The 13,191-nt window shown below is 42.2% G+C and overlaps 1 protein-coding gene across 1 annotated transcript; it reads left to right on the plus strand.

The window, feature by feature from the left end:
• The first annotated feature begins 523 nt into the window (after positions 1 to 523).
• Positions 524 to 12,650, plus strand: rab3b (RAB3B, member RAS oncogene family). The gene is made up of 5 exons (NM_001173892.1): positions 524 to 593; positions 1,332 to 1,556; positions 9,895 to 10,013; positions 10,205 to 10,329; positions 11,006 to 12,650. Exons 2-5 carry the CDS (start codon positions 1,332 to 1,334, stop codon positions 11,194 to 11,196), a joined length of 660 nt encoding a protein of 219 aa, NP_001167363.1. The 5' UTR covers positions 524 to 593; the 3' UTR covers positions 11,197 to 12,650.
• The last annotated feature ends 541 nt before the right edge of the window (positions 12,651 to 13,191 follow it).

The raw sequence follows: 13,191 nt of genomic DNA on the forward strand, positions 1-13,191 counted from the left end.
TCAGACCAGTATAAATGTATAGCTATATTTTCACTGGTAGTCTGCCTATTTCATGGATGAGTCATGTAGGCTAATATAATCAACACTGCAAATTCCTGTATTGCCGTTCTGTGGTGTGATAGGCGTCTGTTCCTACAGAGGAGTGCCGGTCTACACATTTGCTCCATTCCATTCACAGGAGTTTCTTTACGATGACTTTTTCTTTACATAAGGAGGTACTGACACTAATGCTAACTGTCCTCCCTCTGCAGAATGACTGCCGACAATGGTTATGGTTGTGTAGTGTAGAGCAGGGTTCTTCACTGGCGGTGGTTTTATTTGCCCCCACCCCCCAAGTTTGAGGAAAAATTAAAAAAAATGTTGAATTTTCATTGTTGGACATAAGTGTAAATACACCAGGAATAAGCTCCAAGTGATTCGACCCCCATCACACGATTGGATAAACTACAGATTAAGACAGAAGCCGATTCATATACATAATCAAGAAGTATTTTGCCAACGAGTTGACTTGTCAGGTGCATACAGCGCAGTTCAGTCGCGGAGCCAACGAAAGGAGAACGGCGAGGAAACAACCACCCAGAGAAGATTTAGAGGTAAGAAACATTTAATGTCTTGGTATTTTACCGGTTATCCGTATACTTTTAGAATTACAGCAATAACTATGGGTCGTAGTCTGCCAGCAGTACCATATGACCAAAGACAAATGTCGAATTAGCCTATGTATTTGCACCTGTGCCTTAATAATCATAACGATGGCAGCAGTTGGATGATGGTTTCACAAGCCTACTGTGTACAGACATTGGATGTCTATGGTTTCTCTGAATGAAGATGCCATCTCATAAATGTTGCACTTAGTTATAGCTTTAGTCGTACATTTTGAATAGCCTGTGTGTGTTTTGAATAACGGGCCACACCTGCGGTTTAAACCGGCATTTGCACTGACCAACCGTTTAGCCTACATACAAAGTCGACTAACACACATCTAGACGTCACTGTCTGATACATTCAACTAATATATTCAGTTAACAGTATTGCATATTAAAACCACTTTTTATTCATTATATAATATATAGGCTATTATAATAAAAGCTACAATGCAACATTCATTTTTCCCTCATGTCATGACATTTCTGAGAAATCTGTTCGAGAAGATGCCCCAACAGATAATCAAGATGGTAGAAATGTGGAGATTATAGCCCGGCTATAATAGTCCTGAAACCATGGTTTCCTCTGCAAAGGCATTCATTCTTGAGTGAACACTTCTCTCCAACCCCTTTTGACTCATCCACCCATCTGTCTGCACACATGATCAATGCTCCAATGCTCCACAGATGGCGAAGGCAGACCAGCGCTTTGGGCAGAGAGATGGCTCCGACCAGAACTTTGACTACATGTTCAAGCTCCTCATCATTGGCAACAGCAGCGTGGGCAAGACCAGCTTTCTGTTCCGATATGCCGACGACTCGTTCAGCAACTCTTTCGTCAGCACGGTGGGCATCGACTTCAAAGTCAAGACCGTCTACAGGAACGAAAAGAGGGTCAAGCTCCAGATATGGGTGAGTAGTGGCAGTTGCTTGTGTGCCATTCAACCCAATCTATTCTCTAGCCTGGCTACCATTGCTGTTTGTGCCATCATGCCTCTCCTTCTCATGCCAAACATAACAATGAGTGACAAGGAGTTGCCATCACAGCGCAAACAGATCACGCTATATATTCTCCCCGTATGGAATTTGAACATTTACATTTAAGTAATTTAGCAGACGCTCTTATCCAGAGCGACTTACAAATTGAAGATATTCTATTACTATTCCATTCTATATCTATGCCCCTATGAATGTGCCATGTGGTGACACAGGTGTCGTTCAAGCTGTCGTTTGTTTGTCACCTGTTTGCAGACCGTCAGTGGGCTTGATAAGACCGCACAGGAGGTAATGACCCTGTTCCGTTCAACCCAGGTCTACTGTATATTGTCAGTCTACATAAACTGTAGTTACATGCTGAAAGTCCACTGCTCAAGATACAGTGCTTGAGTGTACTCTGCATAAGGACTATATTCATTATGCGCCAATACATACAGGATACGTAATCGCGTTATTATGTGCATAATGATTACATGTTGTCCTTTCCGGGTACGCTTTGTTGATCCACTTAGCTTGTTTCTTTGGCTCGAGCCCCACGTTCACAGTCGCACCCAGTCCTCGTGACTGTCTACAGCCATGACGATGTCATTACTGTACTATAGATCAATTAAATAAGCAGACAGTCATCCGCAACGCACACAGACACACCTGTGAATCAATCAAACACACATCCTTCCTGTCTGTTGGACGTCTCAAGGGTAACGCTTCAGACTCGAATAATCTTTCTCCTGCAGGCCTAGGGAGGAAAAAAAGAGGCAACAGAAGCTTCTGGTGAGCTTGCATCATCAGGCGATGATGGTTGTCATGGCAGCAGCTCTTCACACTACTCCCCAACAACGAGATCCTGCAGGCAATTATAGTGGCCCCTTAGGGTGAGCGGGTAGAACCCACGGAGGGTACAGAAGTGGGGGTCTAGGCAGACAACACTGCCAGAGTAAATTACAGTTTGTGATAAGCAGAGAGTGGTAATCAGCGCAGATTGATCCCGTCTTTAAATGCTTGGCTGGAGGTGTAAAAATAGAAGGCAGTGCACTCACACTGTGCACTCAAAACAGCTGCTGCGCTATTGATGTTTGCAGCAGCAACAACAATCTAGCAAAAAGCTACAGTAATAGCACTTGCTTTGTGATAGCAGATAGCAAGCTTCACTAAAGATGGTTTAATGAACCAATAGAATTGTCCAAAACTGCAAGCCCGGCCCATCTGGCACAGGCAGGCTAGAGCAAACGGTCAAAGTATTTGAAAGATTTCAAATGGTATTTGAACCCAGGTCTGGTGGAAGGTGGCCACACATCCGGACAAATGTGTGACTTCGAAGTGGGATGCGGCCTGCTGCAAGTTGTTTTACTTTCTAAGGGGTAAATGTGTTGTTGTTAAGCTTACGGTATGCTCGCTTCCCTGTCAGTTCGCTCATATGTTGTGACGTTTTGGTTTTAGGCAGCGTTCTGCAGGTTTTTTTTCAGCTGTTCGAGCGCACACATTTTTTTCTTGAGGCTAATCGAAGTTCGGTAGCCCTTCGTCGGTGATTGGTCAACAGTAGGGATTCTTCAATTGAGAGTTAGTTGTAATTCAACTTTTTCCCACTTGGGAAATACTGCACCAAATATCTTAGTTCGATGTAAAATTTTACAACTAAGACCTGCTCTGCAAAAACGTCGAATTTTATTACAGATGTCTTTATTTATCTTAGATTAATTTAGAATACTTTGAGGAAGTGTATATTGACTATTTGTTGCTATGGCATCTCAAGAGGGACAAACTGTAATATTGCTGTTTTTTTCTCAGACGTTCGCTTCGCCTAGCCGAGTTCTGCTAGGAGTAAACCGAACCGAGTATGTGGACACCTTTTAGTGTGCAACCATTGTGATTGGTCACAGGCGGCAGCGGAGCCTATGTCTATGTACAGTGCCTTCGGAAAGGTGACTTGACTTTTATTTCCTTTTTTTTTTTTACACACAATACCCCATAATGACAAAGCAAAAACAGGTTTTTAGAAATGTTTGCAAATGTATGAAACAACAACAATTGAAATATCACATTTACATAAGTATTCAGACTCTTTACTCAGTACTTTGTTGAAGCACCTTTGGCAGCAATTACAGTCTTCTTGGGTATGACGCTACAAGCTTGGCACACCATTATTTGGGGAGTTTCTCCCATTTTTCTCTGCAGATCCTCTCAAGCTTTGTCAGGTTGGATGGGGAGCGTTGCTGCACAGCTATTTTCAGGTCTCTCCAGAGATGTTCGATCAGGTTCAAGTCCGGGCTCTGGCTGGGCCACTCAAGGACATTCAGAGACGTGTCCCGAAGCCACTCCTGCATTGTCTTGGCTGTGTGCTTAGGGTCGTTGTCCTGTTGGAAGTTGAACGTTTGCCCCCAGTCTGTGATCCTGAGCGCTCTGGAGCAGGTTTTCATTAAGGATAACTCTGTACTTTGCTCCATTAATCTTTGCCACAATCCTGAATAGTCTCCCAGTCCCTGCAGCTGAAAAACACCCCCACAGCATGATGCTGCCACCACCATGCTTCACCGTAGGGATGGTGCCAGGTTTCCTCCAGATGTGATGCTTGGCATTCAGGCCAAAGAGTTCAATCATGCTTTCATCAGACCAGAGAATCTTGTTTATCATGGTTGGAGAGTCTTTAGGTACCTTTTGGCAAACTCCAAGCTGGCTGTCATGTGCCTTTTACTGAGGAGTGGCATACGTCTGGCCATTTTACCATAAAGGCCTGATTGGTGGAGTGCTGCAGAGATGTTTGGCCTTTTGGAAGTTTTTCCCATCTCCACAGAGGAACTCTACAGCTTTTTCAGAGTGACCATCGGGTTCTTGGTCACCTCCCTGACCAAGGCCATCCTCGCCCGATTGCTCAGTTTGGCCGTGCAGTCAGCTCTAGGAAGAGTCTTGGTGGTTCCAAACTTCTTCCATTTAAGAATGATGGAGGCCACTGTGTTCTTGGGGACCTTCAATGCTGCAGAAATGTTTTGGTACCCTTCCCCAGAAGCCTCTGAGCTCTATGGACAATTCCTTCAACCTCATGGCTTGGTTTTTGCGCTGACATGCACATTCAACTGGGACCTTATATAGACAGGTGACTGCTTTTCCAAATCATGTCCAATCAATAGAATTTACTACAGGTGGACTCCAATCTAGTTGTAGAAACAATGGAAACATGATGCACCTAAGCTCAATTTAGTCTCATAGCAAAGGGTCTGAATACCCATGTCAATAAGGTTTTAATATATATATATTTTTTTATATACATTTGTAAAAAATTCTCAATCTGTTTTCGCTTTGTCATTATGGGGTATTGTGTGTAGATTGCTAAGGATTTTTATTTATTTCATACATTTTAGAATAAGGCCGTAACGTAGCAAAATGTGGAAAAAGTCAAGGGATCTGAATCCTTTCCGAAGGAACTGTATGTGAAATCCCCATTAATTACATGAGGACAAAGTGCTGGGCTGTTTCCTACATGTTTCTGCTTTTGTGCATTTGCCGCACGAATGAACAGAGAGGCAGTGAAATGGCAACAAATCAGCATCAGTGCAAAACAAGCTTTCCATATTTAGATGGGAAGAAACCCCACAGCCAATTCCATTCTGAAATAGTTACATTTGGAAAAATGGAAGCTCCCTTTGGGACGATAAGAAATTGACGCCTCTGAAAGTCACTTTAAGATTTAGATGAGGGGAGATCAGTGGACATGTCTTTGGGATCAACATATGGGTTAGATTGAGTCTTTGAGTGGCTTTATTATGATTAGGGAGATGTTTGTGTGGTAACCTGGTCCCAGGTCTGTATTTTGTTGTGTTGGTTGTATGACCATAGGTGTTGGCTATATATCACAAACAGATCTGGAAACAGCCTATTGGTAGATATCACCCACTTACACATTCAAACCTCTCCTTCCCTTACAGTTAAATAGCCAGGACACAGATGATGTCAATTGATCAGAAGCATCAGAGGCCATATGTGGGTCTTTCTATAAACTAGTGAGCATTTCCTAATCAGGACAGCTTGTTACAGATTTTGTTACAGAGTTCTCTCATCATGCCTATACACAAACATGCACTGTAGGTCCTACGACAAGCTGAAAACACACTCACACCAAAGATAGAGAGACACGACCCTCCAACACCATTCTGTTTCACAAGGCAACCAAAAAGAAGGAGCTGGCTGTCGTTGGCCACCCCTCCAACCCTCTACGCCCTCAGTTTGAGAGGCTTCCCTCTGGCCGGCGCTTCAGAATGCCCATGGCCAAGAAGAACGTGTTCAAACATTCATTCGTTCCTTGTGCTGTTGGACTACTAAATGCAAAGTCAATTGTATCGGTATATGTACTTATCTATCTAGTGCAGTTGGAACAGTGGTCGTTTGTGAGTGAATGTATTAATGTCCTCTATGTTGTTAGTGGATGCAACATGATGGACTGACTGGTTTAAATGTGTATGATGTGAGAATGTATGTGTGTGTGATTCTTTTAATGGAAGTTGATGCCAAAGAAAAATTGTCCATCCTGGATGGACAATAAAGTTTTATTCTATTATGTAAGTCTTTTTTTTTTTTTTAAACCTGTTTAACCCTTTGTCATGGTTGGTGTCTTGACGGAGTTGACCAAAATCGTGTGACATAATACATTACTTTTCTTTCCTTGCATTTATGGCAGTGTAAGTTGTTGTACTATCATATATTAAGCATTAATCAGTTAAAGGCTTCGTGTCATGTTGAACGTTGTTCAGGACGTTGGCTCGACTTTCTCACAGCTTTTTGTTTTCTACACAAACATCTAGCTACCGTATGGCTCATTTGGCTCATTCATCCCCCTCCTCTCCCCTGTAACTATTAATCAGGTCTTTGCTATAAATGAGAATGTGTTCTCAGTCAACTTACCTGGTAAAATATATATACGGTACTGATACATTGAACTTGAACCCTTTAAGAATCCTGGATCTAGATCTCGGAAATGCAGTGTAACTATGTAACATTTAGTGTCTTCTCATGTTAAGTGGGGAAACCAGTTTTCATGGGCACACAAATACAAAATAATACATGTGATTACAAAATCAAATGCTGACCTAAAGAGTCACCTTACCTTGATACTTAAAACCTAAATCGATACTGTCATTAACGTGGTTCTTCAATAATTATGCATGATACTTGTTGGATGAGCATATGGTATCCAGCGGATTAGTTACGCACTGATATCATCATCTGATCCAGGAAGGATTTTTCCGAATGACAGTCAAGTGACGAACAGCTGTTGTGATAGATAGCGCATGCCATGCAACAACAGGCCAAGTGCTGGAAAAAAAAGGTATTCATGAGGAATGTCCAGAATATTTTGGTGTCTCATGCGTTACGCCGGTGAAGACAGTTGTCTGGATCCACGTTGGATCTAATATCTTTAGCGAATTGATGTTGATCATCTGTTGTTGTCTGGTTGATTTACAGCAGGGTCTCATTAGATTTAACAGAGAAAGAGCATCAAGGTAATGTGTTCATGTCTTCATAGGTTTTTGTGCCTCGGTTTGGACACCGAGTCTACTGTGCGCAGTTATGTAGAAGAGACTATTGTGCAACACCCAGCGTTATTCATATGAATTATTCTGGATATAATGGCTAAAACTTACATAGCCTAGTGGGCTTATTCACAATTTGATCTGGTAATGAAATAAAATGACAAATACATTTTGTTTTCCATGTTACACCTGCAATTTTAAACAATACTTGGGCTTGAAGTAGCCTACTTGAATTTGGAGCGCAGAAATTAAAGTACTGGAATTGGCCTACCAAAAAATCTGACATTTTCTCAATTTGGTGCTTGAAAAAGGCCCAATAATTTTTGTAGCCAATTTCTCCGGATCAGTGATTTCCTTTTTGATCCGTTTATGTGAGAGATGTGGCCACTTTCGTATGTTTCCCGCCGCTTCAATTGAAGGGTGTTGCGCTACTCTTGTGGTAATTATGAGGACGACAACATCTGATGTTGGCTTCAATTTGGCTTTCCATGCACATTTTTCCATTAAAAAAAGAACCTGGTTTCTGGTTACTTTCTCATCATGAAAACAGCAATGGTGAGATTCAAATGGTGAGATTAATGCTACCGCTATTCATGGATTTATTGTGTGCTTGCATCAGCCACATAGGCTGCAGAAAAATCGGTATGCATCCAATCTATTTAGTAAGGCAATGTCCACATTTTTCTCACATATTTTAGAATGTAATAATAATTTGAAATATCAATGCATTGGCAAGGCCTAAAAAACGTATTATGCATAAATGGCCTACTTTATTTTTTCATTTTCTTTTTTCACTTTTTGCATGCTTTTTGGGGGAAGGTGCGGTTCTATATTAGGCCCTATATGTACAATTACATAAATTATACAATTGTATAACACAGAGGTTCTTGAAAATGACATTTACGTGCTTGAAAAAGTCCCTTAAAGTCCTTGAATTTGACTTGCCAATGCCTGTATGAACCCTGCTTAAAGGCTCTCGGACTATAAGTGGAGTTATGGGTGAATTTGCATATATTCACTTTTATTCCTCTACGTACACTTGTGGAACATCATGAGAATCATTTTTATTTTTGTTTCAAACCATTTTGAAATGTTCATCCCAATGTCACACATTGGCCCCATTTATTTATAGATTACATGGACAAGAGGGCGGATGATCCAAGAACAGCAATCCTACTCTGAGATGCTTGATTACCCCCCCCCCTCGTTAGCAGGCCAACCACATGTACTCTGATCTTTAATTAAATGATAAGTGGCAAGCTGAGAGCTCAAGCTTCTGTAGTAATTGTCAGTGTGAAATCGCAACTTCCACACATTTCACATGTGCCATTGGTTGCAGTGGAGGCTAGCGGGAGGAGCTATAGAATGATGGGCTCATTGTAATGGCTGGAATGGAATTCATGGTAGAGAGTCAAATGTGGTTTCCATATGTTTGTTGTGTTTAATACCGTTCCATTGTTTCCATTCCAGTCATTACAATGAGCCCATCCTCATATAGCTCCTCCCACCAGCCTCCACTGATTGGTCGAGGTGAGAAAGGCTTGATCTGTAATTTTCAACATCCAAGTCGTTCTCCTGGTATTTCACAGATGTATTGTGTGTCATGTGATTTTCCCAGGCAACAGTTCCTCGCAGAGAGGTATACTGTAAGCCTAGATTTGGAAGATACGAGATAAGCATATTGCCGTCACTTTCCATCCAAGCCTCCCCTTTTCCTCAACTCCTGCTAAGACGTCTTAATCTCCCCTAACCACAATCAGTGTTTCTGTCAGAGATCTGTCTCCCGATGCTAATGCCAGTATCTGTGCCTTTCATATACACAGGAAATGTAAAGGTAACTGCCAAAATAATGGAAACACTTGAGTAAATGAGGGATACAAAGTATATTGAAAGCAGGCGCTTCCTAAGTTAATTCAGAAATTAACATTCCATCATGCTTAGGGTCATGTATAAAAATGCTGGGCACGAGTGGTCACCGAATGGTTTGATGAGCATGAAAACGATGTAAACCATACGCCACAGCCGTTTTAGTCACCAGATCTCAACCCAATTAAACACTTATGGGAGATTCTGGAGCGTTTTCCATTACCACCAACAAAACACCAAATTATGGAATTTCTTGTGGAAGAATGGTGTCGCCTTACTTCACTGGAGTTCCTGACTCTTGTAGATTGTATGCCAAGGTATTATTGAAGCTGCTCTGGCACATGCTGGCCCCACACTCTATTAAGACACTTTATGTCTGTAGAAGGCCATAATATGTTATGGAACTGGGCATTTGTGTTAGTGTAACCGATGTGAAATGGCTAGTTAGTTAGCGGTGGTGCGCGCTAATAGCGTTTCAATCAGTGACGTCACCCGCTCTGAGACTTGAAGTAGGGTTTCCCCTTGCGTTGCAAGGGCCGCGGCTTTTGTGGCGCGATGGGTAACGATGCTTCGTGGGGTGTTAGTTGTTGATGTGTGCAAGGGTCTCTGGTTCGAGCCCAGGTTGGGGCGAAGAGAGGGACGGAACCTACACTGTTACATTAGCAAATGGCTTATTTCTAACATGCAATTTTCTCTGGTAGACAGTGGTTCTTTAACCCAGCACAGGGTCCTATTCATTAGTGCACACCCTGTTTCAGCCTGTTTGCTTCCGTTTGGTTCCTAGTGAACACGACTCAGGTAAAACGTTCTTCTATCATATGATGATATATGAGCGGTAGTAATAATACATACGTATGCCTGTCCCCTAGGATACAGCAGGACAGGAGAGGTACAGGACTATCACCACCGCCTACTACCGTGGAGCCATGGGCTTCATCCTCATGTACGACATCTGCAACGAAGAGTCCTTCAATGCTGTTCAGGACTGGTGAGTGGTCAGAGACACCGGGGCTGCATCTCAATACTTGAAAATGGCTTCCTTTGCTGATCGCCTCCTTTCATTACTCACCACTAGTGAAAAGACACTGATTGGTGAAACCTGGTGTGTGTGTGTGTGTGTGTGTGTGCGACTGTGTGTGTGTGCGACTGTGTGTGTGTGCGACTGTGTGTGTGTTTCAGGGCTACCCAGATAAAAACCTACTCGTGGGATAACGCTCAGGTCATCATGGTGGGTAACAAGTGTGACATGGACGAGGAGAGGGTAGTGCCCGCAGAGAAGGGCAAGCACTTGGCTGACCAATTAGGTGAGTTAATTGGTGGTGTTAATTGCCTTAAATTGCACTCTGAACTACCATACTGTCATCCAGCTTCTGTAATTTCTGGCATGCCTGTGGGTGCGTTAGCCACATTTTCCTGTTTTGCATGAGATTTGAATTAAAACCCCACTGACGCATTGAGGTGGTGAACAAATGGCGTCTACTCTCGTCAAGTTGATAAAACCCTGTAAAGACTTATCCCCAGGGGCTGTATAAGCAAATCCACATAAGTTCTTCCTATAGATGTTATTAGCAGTGCTCTAGTCTTGTCAAGAGTTGGCTTGCAAACCAGTCTACACATTTAATGTCTATAATGTGTCATGTCTGTGCTTTGCACCCCATGTTGTGAAGGCAAGCTATTCCCTGCTAGCTGTTTCATTCAGTCATCTTCCTGAGACCTACTGTCACTCCTGGAGCACTATGCTAGCTTCTTGCTTTAAAAGTTTGTACAGTTGGCTAAAGTGTGACTACTGCGTACGAGTATCTTATTGAATCTTAAAGCGTGTTGGTACATGAAACACACAGCATGGTACACTTGTATAATATCCAGTGTGCTGTGTACTCATCTAGCTCTGGTCCAGGGCGTTAGTACTTCCTCTACTAACACCCTGGACCAGAGCTATGTACTCACCATGCTGTATGTACACGTCCTGCCTGTCTGCAGGGTTCGAGTACTACGAGGCCAGCGCCAAGGAGAACATTAATGTCCGGCAGGTGTTTGAGCGGCTGGTCGACATCATCTGCGTCAAGATGTCCGAACGAGTGGACGTGGAGCCGCCCATGGCCCCCAGCATCAAGACCACAAGGCTCACCGACAAGCCCCCCCAGCTACCTCAGAAGTGCACCTGTGCCTGACTCACACTTAGAGGGCCGAGTCAAGCCATGCCGAGCCGTGCTGGGCTGGCCTGGATACGCATCCACCGTAGTTGCTGGAACCGTGCTGCAAAGGACAATGTGAAAAGAAAATGTTCAGAACAGTGCGGTTCGAGCCGGCCCTATAGTGTGAAATAGCTAATACTGATTTGGTCACCCAGTTCTCCCCTAATACACTTGCCATTCCACTACTGGTCTTTTCCTATTCTCTGTTAAGCTATTACGAGTTCCACCAACCTCTTTCCAAAGGTAGCTCTCCATACAATATATTTCATGACTGCAAGCTCCCAATAACTACTACTACTACTACTTTTCTTTAGCATTACATATCTGTTTCACCCCTATAGCTTTGACCTCCAGCTGGTTCAGAGGTCAGAGAACCTTAAGCAGGGTTATACAGGTAAGCACAGCACTGCCTCTCTCCTCCTCCAAACAAAAGTGGCTTCACCACCGCACAAAGAAACACACACAGCTGTTCACGTTACGAGTTTACACGGGTGAGGAGATAAGCCTTGATAGCTGCAGAAGTTCCCGAGTCATTTTGTCTCGTGCTCTTGGCCATCCTACTAGCATTTCGCAAGCACTAAAGCTAAGACAAACGAACGTAATCTGCCCCGTTGATTTTTCATTCTCAACGATATGAAGGGAGTAATAACACTGATAAAACGACAAGATGGCCAATACGTCTTGCACCACCAACACTAAGCCAATGCCATGTTCAGGGTGTTCTGACATTCTGAGGGACTATAACGTTGTAGAATATAGATGTTCATTGAAGAGCACACCCTTTTCCCTCCTTACCCTTCAGCTAATATAATCTTGTAGCCGTCATGTAAGCCATGTTTACAATGTTTATTTCATGAACGTGTGCGTTTTAGAAAGCAAAGCATATACTGTATAATTAAGTGTTCAGTTGTAACGGTTTTATTAGTGTTTGATGTATCTTGGGCAGATGTGAAATCTTTAAATCATGTAATGTCAACTGAGACACATCGAAATACTTTGTGAAATGGGATAAAAACTGAAAATATTGAAAAAAATTGTTGAAAAAATGATGGATTACAACCAATGTGAAACATACTTTGCCAAATCTTTATGTATCGCATAGTAGCACGTTTTTATGTGTAACTTCCCACCATGTGTATTTTCAGTTTTTTATTGAATTGCTAGATTTGCAATAACGCTGACAATGTCTTAATATAATTATTTTCTAAGTAAATTAGTAAATTATAGAGTTAGAATCTATAATGGTGTTGCTGAATTTATTTTTATGCTGTATCATGGGAAAAAATATAGACCATTTATGTAAACGTGTTACAGTAAACTCCTTGAAAAAATGGGAGAAAAGCACAAAGTGATTGTACAAAATATTGTGAATGTTTGTATATTATAGGTAGATGCAATTTAGTATATTAAAGCACAAATCTTTACTTGAATTCCTTCATTTTATTTATGGGATATTGAAGTCTGTAATATTGGTTAAAAAAAATCTATAACTCTGATCTAATTAACAATAAGGCATGAGCGGGTGTGGTATATTGCCAATATACCACGGCTAAGGGCTGTTCTTAAGCACGACGCAATGCGGACTGCCTGGATACAGCCCTTAGCTGTGGTATATTGGCCATGTACCACAAACCCCCGAGGTGCCTTATTGCTATTATAAACTGGTTACCAACGTAATTAGAGCAGTAAAAATACATGTTTTGTCACACCCGTGGTATGCGGTCTGTTATAAACTGGGTGTTCGAACCCAGAATGCTGATTGGCTGACCGCTATGGTGTGGTATATGGCCAATAGTAGAAATACATGTTTTGTCATACCCGTGCTATGCGGTCTGATATACCACGGCTGTCAGCCAATCAGCATTCAGGGCTTGAACCACCCAGTTTATAATAGACCCTATACCACAGGTATGACAAAACTTTTATTTTTACTGCTCTAATTCAAATCAAATCAAATTTGATTGGTTACAT

This window comes from Salmo salar, chromosome ssa10, assembly GCF_905237065.1.
Source record: "Salmo salar chromosome ssa10, Ssal_v3.1, whole genome shotgun sequence".
In the NCBI taxonomy this organism is placed as follows: domain Eukaryota; kingdom Metazoa; phylum Chordata; class Actinopteri; order Salmoniformes; family Salmonidae; genus Salmo; species Salmo salar.